The 25,621-nt window shown below is 34.5% G+C and overlaps 1 protein-coding gene across 1 annotated transcript in view; it reads left to right on the top strand.

The window, feature by feature from the left end:
• IQCM (IQ motif containing M) overlaps nucleotides 1-25,621 on the top strand; it is a gene marked incomplete at both ends in the record, with an annotated part of 355,679 nt that overhangs the window by 80,679 nt on the left and 249,379 nt on the right. Inside the window, one exon of the mRNA XM_080796315.1 lies at nucleotides 21,529-21,644. Within this exon, the coding sequence (XP_080652441.1) occupies nucleotides 21,529-21,644 (116 nt within the window). The remainder of the gene's footprint in view (nucleotides 1-21,528; nucleotides 21,645-25,621) is intronic.

Genomic DNA, 25,621 nt, shown 5'->3' with positions numbered 1-25,621 from the left:
GGTATCTAAAGTTAATAATCCATTGGAGAGATTTATTTGGAGTTTCTAGATATAGCATCAAGGAAAAGGTCACATTTTTTTTATGTTAAGACTTTTTTATTTAAAATAATTTAAACTTCCAAATAGCTGAAAATAGTATGCAGAGTTCCCCTACCCTTCACCCAGGTTTCTCTAATGGTAGCATCTTACATAAGCAATGTTAAATGAGCTAAACCAGGGAATTAACATGAATATGATATTATTTTTTTAATTACTTAAAAAAATTAACATATAATGTATTATTAGCTCCAGGGGTACAGGTCTGTGAATCATCAGGCTTACACATTTCCCAGCACTCACCATAGCATATACCCTTCTCAATGTCCATAACCCAACCACCCACTTCCTAACCCCCTCCCCCTGGCAACCCTCAATTTGTTTTGTGAGATTAAGAGTCTCTTTTGTCTCCCTCCCCATCCCATCTTGTTTCATTTTTAAAAGGTCACATTGTTAAACCATCAGTTAGGTTTCTTTTTTTTTTTTCTTTTTTTTTTTTTTAATTATTTGAGAGAGACAGAGAGAGAGAGAGAAAGAGGGTGTGTGTTGAAGGAAGGGGCAGAGGGGAAGTAGAGGGAAAGGGAGAGAGAATCTCAAGCAGATTCTGCACTGAGCACAGAGCCTGACATGGAGTTTGATCCTCTGACCCTGACATCATGATCTGAGCAGAAACCAACAATCCGGAGCTCACCTGACTGATCCCCTCAGGTCCCGCCCCCCACTGCCAACAGTTGTTTCTTACGGAGCTCCTGACCACCAGTCTTGTCCTGCCTTCTCAGCCTCTCTGGATATCATGGGAAACTTTTGGCTAAGTTCTCTTACACCCTCCAGTATGGCTAAACAGTTGTACTAAGTCTCAAATACTCTGTATCTTGGGATAAGAATGCCCTTTGAATACCCTGGGAATGTAGGACTCAGAGCCCTAACTTGTCATTTTTATTGTTGTCCCATTTGTGAGACAGAAACACTTCCACCTCCTGCTAGAGCTACTCATCATCCTTTAGTATTGAGTGCAAGTGTCCCATCATCACCTGTGAAGTTATCTCGCTCGGGGCTCCGCAGGTGGAATTGCTTTGTCTCGGACTGAGCCTCCACAACGTACATCTAGTAAACACTTACTGCAAGGTGGTAGTGAGTTGTCTTTATTTAGTTTTCCCTATTAGAATTTGTGTTTCTAAAAGCCTGTGTCTTGTTCGTCTTGTACTCTCAACACTTAACACATGCAGGGCACATAGTAAGCATTCAGTGTTTAGTTGCACCTAGTAAATATGAGATAAATACCCGCTGGGGTTGTAGACAATAAAACCATGTATTGGACTGAAATACTAGGTGTAACAATGTATTTAGCCCTGAAAAAAACCACACTATATTATTATTCCTAAGGTTTATTAAGTATTGCTTACTTGAGTGAGTGTAATGGTGGTAAATAACACTTCTGATTAAAAAAGGAAGTATAAAAAAGATAAGTTAAAAAAAAAAAGTAAGCACTGATCTGTAGGCTACTCTTACTGAATGTATGTCTTAGAACATAAACCTCTCTGTGGTAGATACTATGTTGTGTGTGAGTTCTGGTAGGTAGCACAGTTATTACTCCTAATTAAGAAAAATAACTGATGTGGTTTTTCTCTCTAATACATATGGCCAAAGCTGATACAAATTTTATGGACCAGTAGACCTATTTGTGTCCCAAATATATTTTTGACTCTATCCTAACTCTGAGGAGAACTATTCATTACTGTGTCCTAACTCATAAGGAAACCAAAGTCAGTCATTTTTCAAATTTAATATCCTGGAACAATATCCTAGTGTTCTAAGATATACTTTAAACCAATGAGAATCTCTGTTGTATTTGGATGATTGAGCTTTGAAGGAGCTCCAAATTTTCCTGTGCAGTCCGTGAGATGGGTTTATAGTTTAGATAGATGAAGGCAATAACTGTTGAAATCACAGAATATCCCTTCTTTGCTAAAGGGGGAAAAGAATAGTTTTGTCATTCCTGACTGCTTTGCAAAAGGTAAAATATTTCATTGCTTTTAAGTTGGAATTAATTTATAGCAACTATTCAAAGAATCTATTCAATTACACACCAATGAGTATGAAAATGAATTTTCTATTTTATGACCCTTCATTTTTATCAGTTTGTGCTAAGCTATGTTCACTGGGAAATACAGTGTATATAAGGGATGTTTCTTCTAAGCATTTCATACATATGAATCTTTTAAACATGAGGTAGTGAAACTATGATGGCAAACTATAATTCTGTTGCTTAAAAACAAATAAAAGCCAAGGTGGTTTGACTTAAAGGTTTACTGGGGTTTAGCAGTTCTTCAAAGTGCCATTTATTAATTGTCATATTAATTGCTTGTACCATCAGTCCTATAAAGTAGACCTCTGTGAGAGCATTTCCTGAAGGTAGTTTTTGTTTGTTTGCTTGCTTTTTAATTTTCTCTTTCTTTCTCCTCACTGTTTGGAGTATTTCTTCTTGAATATACACACTGAGAATTTAATTTTAGACTACAGAAAGCCTGATCTTATTCCTTAATTTGACTATTTTTTTGATTGATTTTCCAACCAGATTTACAATTCCTTTTTTACAATAAGGTAGTTTCTCTGGCAAAAGTTTTAAAAATCAGACTTAATAATTCATGACCATGTGAGCTAAAGTAAATTTTATAAGCTTATCTGACTTAAAAAATGGAAGGCTAATGCATGAAAATGAGTATAATTCAATGTTACGAAGTCTTCTTTTCCTGGGTTTCTAATTTTTGTCTTAAATTCCTCTGTGGGAGGGGCGCCTGGGTGGCTCAGTGGGTTAAGCCTCTGCCTTTGGCTCGGGTCATGATTTCAGGGTCCTGGGATCGAGCCCCGCATCGGGCTCTCTGCTCAGCGGGGAGCCTGCTTCCTCCCCCGGCTCTCTCTGTGCCTGCCTCTCTGCCTACTTGTGACCTCTGTCTGTCAAATAAATGAATAAAATCTTTAAAAACAAAACAAAACAAAACAAAACAAAAAATTCCTCTGTGGGAATATCTCCCACAGGAATCTCCCCCTTATAAAATTGGGAAAACACGTAGACTTTTAAAAAGAATTCTTATGTTTTTCATGATCTTAATTGTCCCCTAATAATTTTCTTTAAATTGTATGTGAATGGAAGTGGTTTTCCACAATTAATCTGTACAGCATGAATTTTTAAAATGGTATTTATATTTTTCAATTTTTAGTGTTTCTGAAATAATACATAATTAAAAATAGATAGGATTATGTGTGATTCTAATACCACAGGTCTTTAAAAACAATTTTCATTAGAATTAATAAATTGAAGTAGAGAAAATAATAAGTAAAATGGTTAAATAAAATTATGTTCATTCACTCATGACTCTTTAATTTTCTATTAAATTTTTCTATTAATTTTTCTATTGTTTTGTCAGAGTTAGATTTTTAATTATCAATGAAAGTGAGAACAAATATTTTCTGAAGGATACATCAAAGATGTCTAGTTGCTAAAAATCTTTTAATGTACTTTTGGCATCATTAAAATTGCCTTTGTATTGAAAGATTAGGCCTCAAAATGAAAAAAGAATTGGATAAAAAGAATAATTTATTTAGGAAAAGTGGGGATCTCAATTAAGCGCAAAGCATTTAAGGGAGATGATAGAGTTAGAAAATATGGTTAGAATTTAAGGAATAGAAGAAGAAAATAGTTAAACAAGAATTTCAAGCAAGATCAGGAATAACAGTAAAAGAAGAAAAAACCTATGTTTTGTCTTATTTATAATGAGGACGAAAATTACTCTTTTATCTACTAATCATGGTAAATACAAGAATCAGACAAGACTAGGTAGAAGATTAACTGTGAAGTGCTCAACTTTGATTACTACTTTTAGAATAGAATATTAATAACTTGAATTGTAGAATATTCAGAAATATTTAACTTCAGAAATACTGAAGTTAAAAAAAGTCTTCCATGCCAATTTAAAATACATACAAGAGTGCTAATTCTCCTTAACAGAAAATGTAATACTTAAAAAATAGTATTTAAAATTTGGTGCATTTGCTAGCAAAATAACAAGAACTTATTCCCAGAAAAACTACTCAGCCACTTAGAGTTTGAAATGGTTTGTTTTGTGACTGATTTATTCTGAAGATAAAGTACTTTCAAAGCATTTGGGAGGAGCTCTTAACCTTTTAGGATTATAACTTAAATTTGATTTGATACCATAATATGAGTAATATAAATTGCTTATGTGAAGATGCTAATAGAAGGCACATAGGATATTTAATTTATCTTTATTTTTTATTGAAATATAACTTACATTTAGTGAAATGCTCATATCTCAAAGATACCATTCATTAACTTTTAAGGAATAGATATCAAGACACAGCATTTCTATCACTCCACAAAGTTTCTGTCAGACTGTTCCTAATCAGTCTACCCCTACTCTACTCTCTGCCTCTAAAGTAAGCACTGGCCTGATCTCTATTGTCATAGTTTAGTTTTTGCCAATTTGGGAATTTCATATAAATCGAATCATATAGCATGTATATTTTCTTGTCTGACATTTTTTGTTTAGCATGTTTTTGAAATGAATCCATGTTGTTGCATGTATCAGTTCATTCTTTTTTTAGGGGGGGAGGGGCAGAAGGAGAAGGGAGAGAAAATCTTCAGCAGGCTCCATGCTAGGCATGGAGCCTATAGCTGGGCTGGATTTCACAACCCTGAGATCATGACCTGAGCTGAAATCAAGAATTGGCACTTAATGGACTGAGCCACCCAGGTGTCACCTCCCACCTTTTTTTTTTTTTTCTTAGATAAGTTTAGGAGAGAGAGAGAAAATAGTTCATTCTTTTTATTGCTATTGTTTGATAATACCACAGTGTAGCTATCCATTCTCCTGTTTATGGACATCTGAATTGTTTCCAGTTTTTAGCTATTATGAATAAAGCTTCCAGTAACATTTGGTGCAAGTATTTGTGTGGGCCTATGTTTTCATTTTTCTTGGATTAATATCTGGATGCAGAATTGCTGGGTTACAGAATAGATGTGTGTTTAACTATTTAAGAAGGAAAATGGGTTTTACAAAGTGGTGATAACCGTTTTAAATTCTCATCAGTTGTGTATTAGTGTTCTGGTTGCCCCCCATTCTCCAACATTTGTTGTCAGTCTTTTTCATTTAAGCCATTTCAGTGGGGATAGCTCTTTGAGGTTTCAATTTGCATTCCTCTGCCTGATGACTAAAGATGGATGCTAAGCATTTTCTCACATGCATATTTTTCATTTGTATATCTTTTATAATGTGTCTGTGTCTTTTGCCCATTTTAAAAATAGAGTGATTTGTTTTTTTGTTACTGAGTTGTAAGAGTCTACATATTCTGGAATTAGGTCCTTGTCATGTGTTGTGAATATTTACTCATAGTGTATAACTTGCCTTTTTTTTTTCTTTTTGCCTTTTCTTATGAGTAGGTTTTATTTTTGATGAAGTCCTATTTTTCATTTTCTCTTTGTGACTTGTGCTTTGTGTCTTCTTAAAAAAAAATCATTGCTAGTCCCAATTTTGTGGAGCTTTTCTATACTTTTTTCCTGGTGGCTTTGTTGTTTTACGTTTTATGTTTCAACCTATGATCCATTTCAAAATTAATTTTTGTATATGGCTCAAGGTAGTACCATTTGTTGAAGATATTTTTCTTTTTCCATTGAATTGCTTTAGTACCTTTGTCAAAAATCTCTGTATTTTTGTGTGTCTATTTTAGGTCTCTACTCTATTTCATTAATCTATTTATATGTTTTTTGCCAATACCACATAATCTTATCCTGTAACTTTATAGTAAGTCTTGAAAATATGTGGTATACATCCTTCAGTTTTGTTTATTTTCAAAACTGTTTTAACTATTCTTGTTTCTTTGCTTTTCCAAACAAACTTTTTTAAAGTTATCCTGTTAATTTCCAGAAAAAGTGATTATAATTGGCTTTGTTTTGAAGCTATACATCACTTGAGGGATATAAAACAACAATCTTAATGCTAAGTGTTCAATCTATCAGCATAATATATCTCTTCATTTATGTAAGTCCTTCTCAGCAATATTTTATATTTGTAAAATATATATTTTATATTTATGTAAGGTTTTACATGTTATTTGTTAAATTTATTCTTAACTGATTTTTGTAATTTTCTACTATATGGAATACAACTGATTTTTAATTGATTTTGTACACTGCAACATTGTTAAATTCACTCATTAGTTCTGCTGGTTTTCTTTTCAATTCTCTAGAATTTTCTACATACACAGTGATGTCATTATGAATAAAGATAGCTTTACTTTTTTCTTTCCAAGTTGTATGACTTATCACTGTCTTGTTTTATTGCACTAGTTAGAAACTCTAGCACAATGTTAAATAGAAGCAGTGATTAGGCATCCTATCTTGTTTCAAATCTAAGGCAGACGGCACCAATATCTCACCATCATGTATGACATTAGCTATATTTCTTTGTAGGTTCCCTTTATCAGGATTAGGAAATTTCCCTTTTTCTTAATTTGTGGTAAAAATTTTTTTTAAAATCATAAATGTGTGTTGAATTTTGTAAAATGTTTTTTGTATGTATACTTTAATGATTATTGATTTTTCTCTCAGTGTTTTACTGTAGTGAATGAATTATACTAATAATTTTCATATATGAAACCAATTTTATATTCTTGGGCTACACTTAATTGATCATGATATATTATGCTTTTCAATTTTGATGGATTTGATTTGCTAATATTTTATTAAGGTTTTTTGCATCTATATTTCTCAAGGACATTGGTCTATTTTTATTTCTTATAAAATCCTTGTCTTGTTTTGCTATCAGGATTTTAATGGCTTCATAAACTTAGTTGACTTTCCTGGCTTTCCTCCTACTGCAGCCAGCCACCCGTTGTCCTCATGCAATGTCTCTTTTGGAGACAGCCTTCTCTAGTTTCTTCTGCTCCACCTGTAAACTAAGGCTAGACCCACACACCTATGTCACAGAGGAGGTCTCTTTCAGATCTCTTGCCTTACCATCAGACTCACTGGGAGCTTTTAGAAAAGAGTTAAAGTGTGGATGCAGATGCCCCATTTGGGCTTCTAAGAATTCTGTACTAGTAATTGAGTGTGCATTTGACCTTTAAAGGTTTATAAAAAATTTCAGCTATTTTTTTCTTGCATGCTTCTGTGATGGTCATCTCTTCTTCTCATGGTCTGTCCAGGGTGAATTGTATTCTGTCTTTTCTTAGAAGAACTTGCCAACCTGTTCATTAGGTTGCCTTGTGACCTCAGCTCTTCTAGTGGCTCAAAATTATTGTTTTATAGACTATCTGTCTTGTTCTCATTGCTAGAGTGGAAAAGATTTTTTTTTGTGTGTGTGTGTTTGGCTCTCTATATGTAAAGTGAATAGTGGACTCTACATATATTTTAATATTTGAAATGATATTCCCTAATATCATATCTAAAAGCCCACATAATAGGTTTGATTTTCTGCCTCTCATCCTTTGACTCTGGGCTCAACTTCAGGATGTTTTCTCTCCTAGAATTAATAATAATGAGTGAAAATGCTTGATTAATTAGAGATATTCTTAAAGAACATACAGATGGTTCTCCAGTTGAAAGAGTGAAGGATCATGAGTAAAAAGCCAGGATTGGAGTCTCAGCAGATCAGTATATTCTGAGCCTCAATTTTTTCTTTTCTAAAATGGGGGAGGTAATCCCTGTTTTATCTATCTCTTTTTGGATGAAGCTAAAATGAGATGGTGTATGTAGAAGCTCATCTTAACATGTTAAGTAGATGTAAGTTACTGATAAATAATTTTCAGAAAGATGCATATATAATTAAAGCTTGAATCTCTGAGATGAATATTTATTCTGATGGTTTAATATCTATAATTAATAGTTTATGGTCTTGTGGTAGTAGCCAGGGGAGAACATATTTTATATACAGGAATAATTAATGGATATCTATTGAGCACCTACTGTATGTGCTTTGCTTCTTGCTGGAGAGACATTGGTGAGCATGACAAGTTATTGACCTTGTAATACTTATATTCTATCAGGGAAGACAGGAAATAAACAAATTTTTGATGCTCTGCTCTCCCTGAGGAAGGTTCCAGCCTAGGATTTTACAATAACTTCAACAAAGCCACCATGTGAGGACTTGGTGGGGATTTTGCTTAGCTGAGCTTTCTTGCACCTTATTTTGCAGTTCTATTCTTCCTTTTTCAAACTAGATCTTGCCAGATAGAAAAGTATTGTTATTCATGTTTTGCTCTGTGGTCTGCTCTTTTTTTCCTGATGATTAGCTATTTAATTCAAACTTTTCTTGGCATTGGCAAAGTTTATGCATTTTGGAATAAACAGATAAAAAAGCATTTTATTATGGAAAATCTAAATATATACAAAAATAAAGAGAGTAGGATAATAAACCACGAGCACCCATCACCCAGCTTCAATAATTATAAATTCATGGCCAGTATTATTTCATCCATGTACCCACTCAGTTCTCTTCCCAACTTGGGCTATTTAAAGCAAATTCCTTGATATCTTTCCATTAAATATTTTTCAGTTTTATTATAAAATATAAGGAATCTCTTTTTAAAGAACAACCAAAATATCATTACCTCATCTAAAAAGTAAAATAACTTAATATCACTTAGTATCTAGTAATTATTCATATTCTATATTTTTCATATTTTGATAGAGGCTTCATTCAAGTGGAGATGGGAGTTGTTATATAATTTTTGCTTTTGTCTTTTACAGAGATAAAGACATTTTGGTATAAGTAACCATAATGGAAGTGAAGGTATCATCTGAATTTTGAAGGCAAAGTGATCTTGATTAAATTTTTTTTTTTAACTTTTTGAAAACTGACCATACAGAATGCTGTGTATTTGGTGTATAGGACTACAAATAAATTTTAGATATTACCATGTCCTGTAAAGAATTTATGGACTTGTGGCTGAATTAAGTCACAGAAAAAGGTAACCCACAAGCAGAAAAAACAATGAGTTGTGTTCTGTCCCAGTGGTGGAGATGAGTGGCCTCGGGCTTCATGACCACTCACACTGTTATATCATATCAGTGAGGTAGCTGCAAGGCATATTTTTCCTAATGCTGAAAAGACAAAAACTTTTAAAATTAATTAAATTTTCAGTAATTATAATAGATTGAGGCTTATCTTTGTAATCATGCCAGTCACATTTCTTTGAATTCCAATATGCTTTTTTGAGTGGAGAGAAAAGATGATGGGCCTTGAAAATTTGGCCTTGAAAGTTGAATATACTTTGGGATGATGGAGACTGGTTAGGATGTCTTATAGGGGATAGTAGTCAGGGTTCTTCAGAGAAACAGAACCAATAGGTTCCCCCCAAACTTTCTCTATCTTTTGATATAAATATACTTAGATCTTTACATCTACTTATTTATCTATATATTTAGATAGACATTTTGATAGATAGAGGTATAGTTAGATAGAAAGATAGATATGTGATATATACCCTCTCTCTCATTCTTCATATGTGATCCCTTAAATCTCTTTCTCCTCTTGACTCTGTATATGAAAAGATTTATTTTAAGGAATTAGCATATGCAATTGTAGAGGTTAACAAGTCCAAAATTTGGGTCTGGAGGTTGTCTGCTGGCAGAATTCTCTTTTTGGGCAGGAAGGTCAGTCTTTTTCTTAAGGCCTGCAACTGATTGAATAAGGCCCACCCATGTTATGAAGAGCAATCTGCTTTATTCAAAGGAGATATCAATATTAATCTCATCTAAAAAACCTTTACAGCAATATCCAGATATGTTTGACCAAATATCTGGCCACTGTGTTTTAGACATTTTGACACAAAATTAACTTAACATCACAAATGGAAACCATGGCATAGGCAAATGAGTGGACTTCAATACTTTTTCAGGTTAAGGCAAGTAAAAAAACCAGTAAGGTAAAACCAATAAGGTAAATTAAGAATAAACTTTATTTTGTTCTCATTTATTCTTAAAGTTGCTGTTAAAATGATACATATTATGTTTCTCAAAAAACCAAATTTTGTTGAACTTGATCTGTTGCTGTGTAGGAGTAAGAAGACAGAGCATCTGTGAAATATTTTATTAGTACAGTCAATTTTCATTTATTAGTGATAATGGAAACAGGGTCCACATGGTTACTGAGCTTTATAGATAATACTTAACACTTTAAAATCCAGAATCTTCATCATTCACCCAGAACTTAGACTATTACTTATATATCTAACAAGTAGAAATGTTGATTTATGTTATATCTTTGCCTCATTTCTGATGATGATTGAAAAGACTGTAAAGGATGAATAGAAATGGCTAATTCTTAAGCCCAATAATTGTACTTTTTAATCAGAATAATAAAAAGTTCATTTTTTTAGTTTATTTAACTAATATTTGTTATATTTATGTGTGATACTTGCTTTATCTTTATTGACTTAGGCTTTGTGAATCTCATTGTACTTAATTTTCTATAATACTCTGCCTATAACTTAGTTAAGTTTCCAGCAGCCATACATGTTCTATACCTCTCAAGGTGACAGACCAACTTTCTCATAGCCATGACTAGGAGAGTAGAAAAGAATAGAGTGAAACATTTAGAATGAAAATACTGACATAAACAGAGCTAAAATGCTGTTATATAATTATCTCTTTGTTTTTGCCACCAGAATCTTTTCTCCTGCCTTGACTGTATTGTTTTAATGAATTTTAGTAAAGATAATGATACATTAATGAACTTCAATTTTCTGACAAGCCAATCATCAAAGATAGGTAGAAATAACTAAAAATTAACAATCTTTTTTATGGGATTAGATTCTTGTTTTTATTTTCTAAAAAGGCAAGCTCATTCCACAATTTGCACAATTATTCTAGCTCATGCATAACCTGTGAATAAACAAAATACCAAAGATTTGTGACAAAATATTTTGTAGATAGTTTTATTTTTTAAAATGTAATCATCCTTTTATATTACAAAACAACTATATCTTCATTTCTAGAATTTTTTGAAAGAATTTCTAGAAAGCTAAATATTCAAGTCAACCTCCTTTACCCAGAAGGGAGTGGGATGTGGATTTTTTTTTGATTGATGCATATATGTGAAGGCATCATGGGGAGTCATCCCCTCAATTTAACAGTCATTTTAGGTTCCAGATTTCTAACATTGGGATTATCAACTTGCTTCAGAAACAAGTAAAGGAGTTGGTTCACCTCTTAGCCAACAACCTAGTTCTTTTTTGTTCCTTTGGCATTTAAACTGTTACAATGTAAGATTTGACTGTGTCAGATTGTTTCCATGTGGAAACTGGGCAGTCTGAGCCAAGTAGGTTTGGTGTGCATACCCCCTCATGTCTAACTCATGTATGTTTGGCACCAAACCCTTGACTAAAATCAGTAAGATCCATATTGTCCAAACAACAGTGCATAGTAAACCTGGAAGAATTAATTTAAAAAAAAAATAAAATTATATGAGAGAAACATATGGCTAGTTATTTGTTGCTTCCTTTTGCACACAGGACCTAACTTCTGCCCGCCTGGAGTGTGCAGTCAGTGGCCAGATGCATTGTATTTGTCATAGTGCTTCTTGGCAAAAATGACAGGTGAGCTGTCTTCAAGAGGCATTTTCACACCATGTGTTCAGATAGCTGCCCTTGTATTGCAGAAGTAAATCTGTGACACACCTACTGCCTGTGCTTCTGCTTTAGTTAATCAAGAGTATTTTCTTAACTTTTGCATCAACATGGATGGGACTGGAGGAGATTATGCTGAGTGAAATAAGGCAAGCAGAGAAAGTCAATTATCATATGGTTCCACTTACTTGTGGAACATAAGGAATAACATGGAGGACATTAGGAGAAGGAAAGGAAACGTGAAGGGGGAGAAGTCAGAGGGGGAGATAAACCATGCAAGACTGTGGACTCTAAGAAACAGACAGGGTTTTAGAGGAGAGGGTTGTGGGGGGATGGGTGAGCCTGATGGTGGGTATTAAGGAAAGCACGGATTGCATGGAACACTGGGTGTTGTACATAAACAATGAATCTTGGAACACTGCATCAAAAATTATGATGTATTTTAAGGTGACTAACATAGCACAATAGAAATTAAAACAAAACGTAAAAACAAAAACAAACAAACAAACAAAAAGTATTTTCTCAGCCTAAGACCAGACTTTCTCAAAGCTACTACAACACAGCAGACCGCTTCTCTTCCTGGGAGGGGATTATGTGTTTTGACTGTTTAAAGATATTGCATCTCCTCCCCGCTCCCCAGATGTTGTGGCCATTGAGGACAAATTTACAAGTACAAAATGTCCTTGTTAGGAAAAAAGAAGTAAAATGTCTCCTTAGAGGTAAATGTCCCTAAAGTTCTGTGGTGATTTTGCTAGACTTTGCTTTTGCTCATAGCTTTATTTTTTTAACATAATTTTTGCCTATTTTTACCAAAAATTATATACTTTTATTTTAAATGTGTTCTCTCTGAAGTTGCAATTAGTTATAATTAATTGCAGAAAATGTGGAAAATACAGAACACTATCACATAAAAAAAGATAATCCTTGATTATTCTACCACCAAGAGATACTCTCAGTGAAATTCTGGTGTGTATTTCTTACAGTCTATTTCCAAGTATATTTTTCCCCTTAAACAACAGAGTGCCAGAGGAATATTCAGAGGTTGTTCTTTGGATAGAAAGAGGCACTTCCTGAGGGGTGTTGTCATGACTTAGGTGATTCTATTTGGAGTTTTAAAAGGTAGAATAGTCATTATTTACATCCTATGGAAATGAAAATAGTGATTATATTGTTCTTAGTTGTTCTTGTCTTGTTTACTGAGTCTCTGGGTACATATTCCAGACCCTTAGCCATTGTAAGTGCTGACCAACCAACGCTGGTCATTGGTTACTGTTTTTGATAATCCTAGAACAAGATTCCATTGAAAGAACATTTCATTTGAACTGTGAGTGAGTTCATGTTTATACACTAAGATATAAATTGTTTCATTCATAGGGAAGTAGAATAAAACAGAAACTATGAGGTTAGGACTGGTGGGACCAAGCTGTAAGTCTGAGCTGTGAATCCACGTTGACTACACAAGGTCCCACTAGAAATGGCTGCATTGATTATGGGAAGAACTGCCGGTACTCTTGGCCCATGATTCCTAAACTCTTTTAACCTTAATTATGATTCATGTCTTGGTCTTCAGATAGATGTCTTTTATTTAAACAAAAACAGGACTTTTCTCAGCAGACTTTCAGGACAATTGTATATTTGAGAATCATTTTTTTTCCCTAGCCTTTATAAATCAAAGACAGTTTGATTATAAAATTTCTGTTTCACAACCTTTCTTTTTCCTGAAAATTCTGTTTGTGATGTTCTATTATTTATTGATTCTTTTGTTGTTCCACAGTCGACATTAGATCACAACCTGTGTTTTTCACGCCTTTGAGAAGCTTTTTCTTTGTAAATGTGTCTGAATTTTTCTAGTAGTTTAAATTTTCTTTATTCCTGCAATTTTGCAGAATGTACTTGCATACAAATCTCTTTTAATTACTTTTAATTACTTTCTCCTAATACACAATACAACACTCAAAGATTCCTATCTTTTTTTTCAGCTCAGGAAATTATTATTCAGTAGTGTATGCTTTTTCTATTTCTGATTATTCTGATTTCAACCTCAGTAATGTATATGGTTTCTTTGATGGATATTTATTTTTTGTCCTCTTTAATTTATAAGCTTCCATAATTTTCATCTTTAGATACTTCTGTATTCTAGGAACACTATGCTAAATACCAGTCATTTGATACTCTGTACTGTCTCTTACACTCCTACTAAGTGTGAAGTACATTTTAATTCTGTCATTACATTTTAGGTTTCCTTGTATTTCTTTCCTTTTAAAAAATGTCTCATTTCCATTTTTATTTATCTTACAAATATTATTATTGTTTAAAGTCTTAGTTTGTTTTCTCCCTGTACTGCTTTTGGCTTCTATTTTAAAGAGTTTAGCTTGCTGTAGTACAATGGAATGCCAGTACTATTCTAAAATTTTCTTCTGGGCCTACTAGAATATTTTTGACTTAAACTCTTTTACTAGAATTGTGGACTGTATTAATTTCCCAGGGCTGCTCTAACAATTTACTCTACACACTTGGTAGATTAAAACAACACAAGTGCATTCTCTTACAGATCTAGAGGCCAAAAACTTGAAATCAAATCACTTTCACTGGACTAAGTGGAGATGTTCCCCAGAACTTTCTATGCCTTTACGGGTTCTGAAAGCTATTTGCATACCTTAGCTCACGACCTGTTTCCCAAATCACTTCAGTCTCTTGCTTCTGTCATAACATTTCCTTCTCCCCTTCTGTAGGCAAGTGAGGACCCTTGTAAGTACACATAAGGGCCATCAGGATATCCCAGATAATCTTCCCCCCTCAGGATTCTTTCTTTCTTTTCTTTTTCTTTCTTTCCCCTTGCTTCCTTCCTTCCCTCCTTCCTTTTTCTTTCTTTCTCTCTCTCTCTTTCTTTCTTTCTTTTCCTTCCTTCCTTCCTTCCAAGAGAGAGTGTGCATGCAAGTCGGCGGGGGTGGGGGGATGGAGGTTGAGGTGGGACAGAGGGAGAAGAAGAAAGAATCCTAAGTGGGCTCCACACCCAGAGTGGAGTGCAATGCAGGGCTTGATCTCATGACTCCGAGATCATGACCTGAGCTGAAATCAAGAGTCTTTGATGCTTAACTGAACCACCCAGGCACCCCCCAGGATTCTTAATTTAATTATATCTACAAAATCCTTCTTGCCATGTAAACTAACATTTATAGGTTTCAAGGATTGGGAGGGATATGAGTATCTTTTAATCTTCCACTGGGACATTTCCCCTTATATCTCTGTCACTTGGGCTTCATTCATATCAGAATGATCTGGGTTTACACAACTGCTTAACTAGCTGTCTAAACTTGGGCAAGTGACTTAATTTGCTTTCTCCTCTGTTAAACTAGGGTTATTGTGCAGATTAGGTCAGGTAATTCATGTAAAGTATTTAGCAGTCTTGGTCCTCGATAAATGTTAACTACCATTCCCATGATCAATGTAGGCCCCAGTATGTTTAGTCTGCCCTGAATGAAGAGAAATAGCTCAGTGCACAGTGAGTGATTACAAACAGAGAGAACATACGGATTTTTCTCTACTCTGCTCCATGTTCACTTGGATGTGTCAGTTGTCTTTCCTAGTTCAATAGTTGATGAGTAGGTATCAATGTCCACTTTTCTGCCTAATTCTCAGTCACCTGATGTTGTCCATTTGGAACAGTCTGGCTCTCCCGAGGTGGGGCCTTTCCTCTTCCACACCTTCATTCTTTATTATTTTCAGCTGTTCAGTGCATGAAAATTACAATCCCCATTATGCATTGCTATCATGTCCTTTCAGTCCCACCCTCTGTGCAGAGCTCTTCCTTTACAATAGGACTTTGTTGGATCCTGGTGCTATAGTCAGGATTGCTCCCTCTCCTAGTTGTTTCCTGAGAGTTGGGGTGTCCAATTGGAACCTGGTAGGTAAGGAAATGGAAGGGGAAGTGTTCTTCAAAAGCAACACTCACATTAGAGAGAAAAGGGTTTTGTCCTTTTTTATTTATCTTTTTCTTGAGTGATATTAAACCTTTTTCCAACATCTTTCAAATGGGTTAGGAATTTTATCATTATATAAAGGTCACTAATTGCTTTCCGCAATTCACTTATGTCATCTTAATTAAAGAAATCTTTTTTTCTCATCTGCAAATTGGTAAATGGTTAGACTTAATAATTTGTGACCTTGAGATTTTTTTCTTTTCCTTTATTATTATAGTGTTTTAGCAGGACTAAAAAAGGGGCTGCTTCACAGCCAAAAGTCACAAAGACATATTGAACCAGAAATGATTCTTTTTAAACATTTTTAAAATCCACTTGTAGCATGAACGTATTTGCCAAACTTTTCCAAATACTTAGCAATTCAGAAACATATGTTGCAGTGATGCCACTATTCTGTATGATATTATATCCTAAAAAGAATGAAGTTCTCCTATATTTTTCTGACTCACTTTAAGTTTATCCTCCTTCTTAGTATTTGCTCTATATCTATAAACAAACTGATCCCATCAGAAACCAAAAAAGGATTATAGGTATGTCTTCCTTGCTGTCTTTCAGCACACAGTAGAATCTACTACAAAAAGAGTTTACCCATATTTCTTAGATGTTTTATAATACAACATTTGGGAACCATGAATATTAACTGGTATTCAGTAGATACACGTTAAGTTAGTCTATTGAGTCTTTATTTTTATTGAATTCTGTGGAAACAGCTCCTTTAAGCAAATGAAAGAAAGTAAATAGTTTAAGCAATTTGAGAATACATATTGTTCATTTTTGGCTATAAATTAGCAATATGATTGATTTAAATGGACATTTCTGTCATTGATTCTAAAATTTGAACTGATATAACAGATGGAATTCAGCTGCCCAAGCAAGCTTCTGGGATTTGATTATTCAAGTGATTAAGATGCTATTTGTCAACTCTAGTTTACCACCCCTTTTAATTATATAGATAATCAAACTAAGAACTGCTAATTCTGTCTCCTAACTATTAATTGTTTGTAATTACCCACAGATTAAAACTGCATGTGCAATTAACTCAAAGAATTAATTGATACAAGGGAATTGATAAAAGGGAAACAGAACAAGCTTGGCATAAAAAAAGGCTCTAGGGACACAAGACCACTTGAACCCACTAGTGTCTTGGGCTCTGTCATGTCCTCTTAAAGATAATTCTCACTTTCTTTGGACTTCACCTCTGTTGGAGGCAGCTGCCTAGACTATTTCTTATGAACTATTTCTCTTATTACATTACATACTATTATTATAAACTATGTCTTATTTCTTCCTTCATGGTTGGCTGAAACAGTGTATTTGAAAAGTTTGGACTTCTACTGTCTTTGGGTCTTCTGCTGATATTCAGGTGACTTGGACAAATGTATCCATTTGCCACCCAAAAGAAATGTTTGTCACTGCAAAGATTACAGAAGTGGTAAATGTTTTAGCTAGCTAGGGATTTTTCCCTTCCTTCTTGCCTCTTTCTTTCTTTTTTCCTGCTCTTGGCAATATCATTGGAGTATAGGATCTTATCAGTTTTCTGTGAGTCATTTGAGTAATTTTAGTTTCTAAAATAATTATGCTTATTAGATTTTAGAAGTTTCTCTCACCTGTGCAAATAATTGGCTCATCGTTAACTATATAAATTTAAATAAAAATGGGAAATAAAATAGGAAACCACCCCGAACTGAAATGTATTTAAAAACTATTACCATTATAAACATCAAGATGGTGCTAGAAAGTGAGGGAAGATAATCTGGTGGAAAATATTTGGTGCTGAAAAAAACAGAAATTTAAAAACCTGTTTTAAAGTTTTTCCCATTCCTTCAGATATTTATATCAGTTACATTGTATGGGGTTTTCACTCTTAACAGTTTTGTTGATTGGCCTTTCAGTCATGCCAAAGAAGTCCAGAAGCATATATATATATATATATATATATATATATATATATATATATATTTTAGGATTTTATTTATTTACTTGACAGACAGAGATCACAAGTAGGCAGAGAGGCAGGCAGAGAGAGAGGAGAAAGCAGGCTCTCCACGGAGCAGAGAGCCCGATGCAGGGCTCGATCCCAGGACCCTGGGATCATGACCTGAGCCGAAGGCAGAGGCTTTAACCCACTGAGTCACCCAGGCGCCCCTCCAGGAGCATATATTAAACTTATGCTTGGGACACAGCGCTATATTCAGTTTTACAGGAAACACAAAGCAAGTAAAAGACTTTTAAGTTTAGAAAGGAAAATAAAATATGCAGGAGACAACAAAATAACTTGAACTAAATATATAATATTATTCACAGAGAGTCTAAGTAAGTATTGAGGAAATGCAAAGGCAGGAGGACATCAGTATGAATAGTTATTTAACAAAATTTTTAGGCTCCAAATCAGCTCTGGTTCAGTTACTGATTCCTTGTTAATCTGACGGAAACTTTTTGGTTTCTTTCCAAATTTTGATATTACATTTTCTCCAGGTTTGTTTAATATCAGAATATTTTCTTCTATCCTACTGGCTGTTAAACTGGGATTACCAAAAAGATTTCTTATTTTTCTACCTATCAGTATACTCTTGCTCACTCCCACCTCAGCATTCAGAATCTCTGTCCTCTGTGGCAATATCTGTGAAGATTGTTGGCTCCGTGGGGGCTTGTGAACATTTAGTCTGATGTATGACTGTGGTCTTCAAACTATCATTTTATAACTTTTGACTGACTGTGGAATAAGCTGGAATCTGTTGCATGTCACCTTCTGTGCCTGGCTTCTGAGGAGGAGTCATTAGCATACATCAATTTGTGAATGATTACCTTGAGGATTTTAGTGGAGGGTTTACGGCTTCTTGAAGTGGAAAAGTTATAGCTATATTTTCTAGTGTGATACCTATATACTGGAGAAAATAATGCATGACCTTCTCAACTGCATGAGTCTGTTTTGTGAGTAAACCATATAAAATATCTGAAATGCTCTGGACTGTCTTGGAAAAATAATTTGTATAGCATTTAGTTTCATTTTGGGCTTGGGCTGTTCAGTGATCAGGAAGGCTCCCTTTGCCTGTAAGATCTCACCTCCGGAGGCTAATTCTTGTTCACCGGTGTTTATCTTAATTGCATTGCTGATGAACCAGAAGCACAGAGCAATTCCAACCAAGATATTGTCTTTATTATAGAAGGGTTTATAAATTTAAAAAGGAGATTGGGAAGAGACGCCCAATTATCTAAAATGTGAGAACACTTATTGTAGAAGTTCGTTAAGGGAAGTAGGTGGGCCAGAGATAATGCTAGTGATTTGAGGAATGCTTCAAATTACTCAGAAAGCTTCATAAGAAATGTGAGGGCTTATACATCTCTAATAACCCTGTGCTATCCTTTTATATCCCTCCGGGTTTATAAAAGTCCCCTGTTAGAAAATTGGACAGCCACATGCAGAAAAATGAAACTGAAATATTTCCTTACACCACACACAAAAATAGACTCAAAATGGATGAAGGACCTCAATGTGAGAAAGGAATCCATCAAAATCCTTGAGGAGAACACAGGCAGCATCCTCTTCAACCTCAGCCGCAGCAACTTTTTCCTAGAAATATCGTCAAAGGCAAGGGAAGCAAGGGCAAAAATGAACTATTGGGACTTCAAGATCAAAAGCTTTTGCACAGCAAAGAAAATAGTTAACAAAACCAAAAGACAACTGACAGAATGGGAGAAGATATTTGCAAATGACATATCAGATAAAAGGCTAGTATCCAAAATCTGTAAAGAACTTATCAAACTCAACACCTAAAGAACAAATAATCCAATCAAGAAATGGGCAGAGGACATGAACAGATATTTCTGCAAAGAAGACATCCAGATGGCCAACTGACACATGAAAAAGTGTTCCACATCACTCGGCATCAGGGAAGTACAAATCAAAACCACAATGAGATACCACCTCACACCAGTCAGAATGGCTAAAATTAACAAGTCAGGAAATGACAGATGCTGGTTAGGATGCAGAGAAAGGGGAACCCTCCTACACTGTTGGTGGGAATGCAAGCTGGTGCAGCCACTCTGGAAAACAGCATGGAGGTTCCTCAAAAAGTTGAAAATAGAGCTACCCTATGACCCAGCAATTGCACTACTGGGTATTTACCCTAAAGATACAAACGTAGTGATCCGAAGGGGCACGTGCACCCGAATGTTTATAGCAGCAATGTCCACAATAGCTAAACTATGGAAAGAACCTAGATGTCCATCAACAGATGAATGGATAAAGAAGATGTGGTATATATATACAATGGAATAATATGCAGCCATCAAAAGAAATGAAATCTTGCCATTTGTGATGACATGGATGGAACTAGAGGGTATTATGCTGAGCAAAATAAGTCAATCAGAGAAAGACAATTATCATATGATCTCCCTGATATAAGGAAGTTGAGAGGCAATGTAGGGGATTTGGGGGTTGGAAAGGAATAAATGAAACAAGATGGGATCAGGAGGGAGACAAACCATAAGAGACTCTTAATCTCACAAAACAAACTGAGGGTTGCTGTGGGGAGAGGGGTAGGGAGAAGGTGGTTGGGTTATGGACATTTGGGAATGTATGTGCTATGGTGAGTGCTGTGAAGTGTGTAAACCTGGCAATTCACAGACCTGTACTCCAGGGGCTAATAATACATTATATCTTAATAAAAAAATAAAAAAATAAAAAAGTCCCCTGTTATAGTATAATGTATACTAGCCTCTTTCCAGATACTAATACTTTCAGATCCTTTATAATCTTTCCATTATTGGCATTTGCTTCTGCTAAAGAATTTTATTTATTCATATTGAGTTGTGACTAAAACATATGATTTATTATGTTTCTTCTTCTAGAGACTTTGTCTTTTTGATAGAGGACAAAGATTCTTTTTGACTGAAATGGGAGAAATTTTATACATACAAAATTAGAATGGAGTAGGATGTGTGCATGGTATTAATTAGGATGTCTCTGAGATAACATTACATTTTTTATGCTTTTATTTTCCTACTCTGCCTCCCTATAGGACACTTACCTTATGATCCTGTAAATAAACTGAAGCAATGAAAACTTATTACTTTTGAGTTTTCTCTAAATTTATATGAAATTAACCAGTCCATAGATGACTCTATTAAATTGAAAGTTTCAGGAAAGAATATATGTATATAAATAAGTATTAGAAAATTGGAAATGTGAAAACAGTTTGATTCATTCTGGATGGCAAGATTGAACCAAATTTTTACTTCTTTTAAATGATTAATGTTTCTGAGAAATAAATAATCTAAAATTTCCTCATCTTTAAAAAAAAAAAATTCTCTGCGGAAATCCCATGTAACAACTGCCACGAGACTGGAGATATATGAGGGTTATGTTGGCTGACCTTTGCTCTTTCAACCTATTTTCTTAAGCGCTTTTAATAATTTCACTTACTTTGCAATTTCAAAACGTGTGCCTTCATCATAATTCTGAATTTTCTTTTAAAATACCGATGTAACGGGGAAAGGAGCTTCCCTTTGATTTTTGTAAGTGCTACTCACAAATATGATTTTGCTTTAAGCCTCCTCTAAAAAAGGAAGTCAATGTTCTTGAAGAGAAGAGAGTCGAAAGAATGAGCCTATTAGTTTTCTGATGGGCACACTGTTTGCAATAAAAACACAAGAGCTTCACTGTATGAGGAAGCCAATTAACCGAGGCCTCTCTGTGCAGTGGGATGGCTTCTCCTTCTCCCTGATTAGATGACTTGATGCGATTTTAATACAGAATAGTGGGGCCATAAAGATGATTCACTTTCCTCTGTGTAACACTAAGCAGTATGATCAGTGTATACTTTTCTTGGATAAATATTGTTTTAACCTACATTGATATTTCTAACAGACAAAACATTCTCCGATTGGAAAGGAATCCTGCCAACAAAGTCTTCCCGTTTGACTCCTCCCCCAAGCTGGCCTAGTTTGTATGGGTCATCATCAGTGTTTCGGGATTACTGTCCTGTAAGTATTTGTGACTGGACATAGAGTTGAATTACCATTTTTTTTTTCTGGTAGGTTACTGGGTTAATTTTGATATATGAGATTTTCCTATGGACCTATTTCAGTCCTAAAATGATTCTCCACTGAAATTCATCTTTTTTCCTGAAGAAGTGCTTTTCATTTGGTTATCATGTCTTGGGTTACTCTTGCACCATACGGACCATTGTAACTCATAAAACTCCTAAATATGTGTATTAAATTTTATGTGAAGAGTACTAATAGCCAAAGTGATCATCACAATGGTTTGCTCAAAATGTGATAGTAACTATTTTTGTAATAGTACCTAGACTGTCAAGTAAATAGAATGGAGGCCAATGGAGCATGAAGACATCTTTTAGGAGTGCATGACAATTAGAGGACTAAAAAAATCCAAGGACAATTTCATGACCACACATTGATGGTTTTCTGAATGAGGTCTCTCTAAACTGAAACGTGGGACTCTGGGACTTGAAAATGGAATCTGGGCTTTAGTATTCATCAGGGCAAGTGTAAATAGTAAAGGAAATTCATGTGCCTATATATATATGTATGTGTGTATATATATATATACACACACACATATTATATATATAATAGAAATATACTTATTTACTATATTAATAAATATATTTATATATAAACATATAAATATATTTATATTTATTGATATATAAATATATATAAATATATAAAAATATATTTATATTTATTGATATATAAATATATATTTCTATATATTTCTATATATTTATATATCAGGGACACATCTGTGTGTCTGTTCTGGGCATGAATGTGCCTGTCTCATCCTTTCTCTGACTTTTTCTCTCTTTTCATATCACTACTTACTTTTCTTCTTGACTTGTCATTTGTACTAGTGTGCTGGAGCAGCCATAACAAAATACCACAGACCAAGTGGCTTAAACAACAGAAATGTATTTCTCAACATCCTGAAGGTTGGAAGTCCAAGATCAAGGTGCCAGCTGGGCTGATTTCTCCTGGGGCCTCTCTCTTGTTGGCTTGTAGACAGCTGCCTCCCTGCGGTGTTCTCACATGGTCTTTCCTGTATATGTCCTGTTGTCTGTCTCTTCTTAGAAAGACACTGTCATATTGGATAAGGGTCTTCTCCTTATGACCTCATTTAACCCAACAACTTTTTTAAAGACCCTATCTCCAAATACAGTAAATCGGGGGTTAAGGTTTCAATATATGCATTTTGAGGTGACATAATTCAATCTAGGACACTATTAGTCAACTGCAATATATTGAGAAATTATTTTTCCTGTCTACTGAACCGTTCTTTATCAAAATTAAAAAAAAAAAAGTTGAGCTTTTATATTTTTTCCTATAAACCAAAACGTTTGAATCATGTCAAATTTAACTGATGTTGCTAAATTTGTGAGTGAATTTACTAAAGCTAAACACTGTTTTAGACAAGGACATTATATGAATATCATTAAGAAAAATAATACAATATCTTTAACGAAAGCAATACCTATGGAAGGCTGTTTTTATTCTTTCCTAATAAAGGTAAAAAAAAAATGAACTGCTTCTAAACCTTTCAGCTCTACCCTGTTTTATACTAACACTGTAAAGACTGCTCTTAACTGTGTGACAAACTACATTTATACATTTAAATGTATTTCTTTGGAGAATATATCTAGCAAGAGTACATTTGATTGTGGAGATATCCGAACGTAAAACTGGGAGTATTTATTCATTGCTGAGTAGGAAATTAGGAACATATGAGCCTATTAACTATGGCTTTGACATAAAAGATAATGCTTTGTGTATGTGCACTTGTCTAAACAGTTTGAAGTGGGCTGGAGTGGAGACTGGGTGGGCAAGAATAGGTCTTTTACATCAGTCCAGTTAGAGGCTTGTATCTTATCCTTGCAAACCAACTGTATGGGGGGCGGTGTGAATGGGTAAGAGGGAGTAAGATTCAAACCTTCAGATTTCTTTCCTGAAGCTTACTGCATTATCAGTTCCACCACTGAAAGCCTAAATGGCTTTTTTATTTTTTAAAGTTTTTTTTACTAAGAATTGCTCTTTTATCCTTTAAAATAATCACCTTTATCCTTTAAAATAATCATCAAGTTCTAAGTAATCTATTTCCCCAAATTTTTTATTGTGGTAGAATGTACATACATAAAATTTTAACCATTTTTGGGGTGCCTGGGTGACTCAGTGGGTTAAAGCCTCTGGCTTCAGCTCACGGCCTTGATCCCAGGGTCCTGGGATTGAGCCCTGCATCCGGCTCTCTGCTCGGCAGGGAGCCTGCTGCTTCCTATCTCTCTGCCTGCCTTTCTGCCTGCTTGTGATCTCTGTCAAATAAATAAATAAAATCTTTAAAATTTTTTTTAACCATTTTTAAGTGTCTCGTTTGGTGGCATTGAGTATACTCCCACCGCTTTGTGACCATCACTGCCATTCATCTCCAGAACTTTTTCAACTTTCTGAACTAAAACTCTCTACCCATCAAACACTAATTCCCTGATTCACTAATTCCTTCCAATTCACTAATTCCTTCCCCTCATTTCCTGGCAACAAACATTCTACTTACTGTCTCTTGTCTCTTGTCTACTTATTGTCTCTTGTCTTTTGATGTGTCCTTTTGTGACTGGCTTATCTTACATAGCATAATGTCTTTAAGGTTCATTCATGTGATAGCATGTGTCATAGTTTCCTTCCTTTTTAAAAAGATTGAGTAATATTCTGTTGTATTCTGTTGTATTTACATACAGGTTCCCCTGCCGTCTAAAAGTAGAGCATTCCTATGAAACTTTTTTTGTAAGCTGAAATTACATAAGTTGAAGAAATAATTACCATTGATTTATATGTAAAATTTTTGAGTGTTCCCAGATTCAAAAAAATAACTTCTTCTAGGCTTTTCTGATATTTTAAGACACATCTTGCTAATAGAAGAACAACATACTTCAAGATAAAGCGCAGATGCTCACAGACACAGTTCAAAGCTATGGCTGCTTGATGCTGAGATTCTTGCTGAGTGTAGTTCCCAGGGGAGCTTGGCAAGGCCACTCTCACTGCTTGGGTCTTTTTGCCTTTATAATGGCTTGCTGAAAAACGAATGCTGAGTGCTATTTTCACTTTTCATCTTTTTTTCATAAAAGCAAAAATCCTCTTTGGATTACTTTGGGTTAGCAAAAAGAGGTACTGATGTAGATATTTTTTACAAGGGAAGTGGCAGAATGCAAACTTTCAAAAAGCAGGGAATACTTGTACCATATATTGTTTACCCATTCATTTGTTGGTGGACACTTGAATTGCTTCTACATTTTTGGAAATTTGAATAATGCTACTATAAATATGGGTTTACAAGTATTGTTTGAGTCCCTGCTTTCACTTCTCTTTTGGTATATATCCAGAAGTGGAATTGCTGGACCATATTGTACTCCTATGTTTAATATTTTAAGGAGTTATCCATATTGTTTGCCACAATGGCTGTACCATTTTGTATTCCCAATATTGATGCACAAGTATTCCAATGTCTCCATATTTTCATCAGCACCCATTATATTATACGCTTTCTTGATAGCAGCCATACTAAAGGGTGTGAAGTGATATGTAGTCTTGATCTGAAGTTTATTCAGTCAGTCCAAAAAATAATTAGGAAATTGAGAGTGTCAAAGCCTGCCTTGGTAAAAGAGGAGTGGAGAGAGGGCATAGAAAACCCTGTCTTTGATTTTGTAGGAGGAGAGAAAAATTTTGTACATTCTGCTTTCAAAACACTCTCTACAGCATAGCTACTCTTCTCAAAATTTTGATTCACTCAAATAAGAAAGTGACTGGGGATATACTCTCTTTTGGCTAAAAAAACACCATCCCTTTTAAGCCTGGAAGTTTTGTTTTCTTTTTAAAGTATTTTGAATTCTTACATGTTTTCAGTTCTAATTAAATAATAATTTAATAATGTTATATGTCTTTAGTTTTAATATTTC

Source organism: Martes martes (genome assembly GCF_963455335.1).
Source record: "Martes martes genome assembly, chromosome: 2".
Lineage (NCBI taxonomy): Eukaryota > Metazoa > Chordata > Mammalia > Carnivora > Mustelidae > Martes > Martes martes.
Note: the sequence above shows the minus strand (reverse complement) of the source record. Positions and strands in the feature narration are given on the sequence as shown.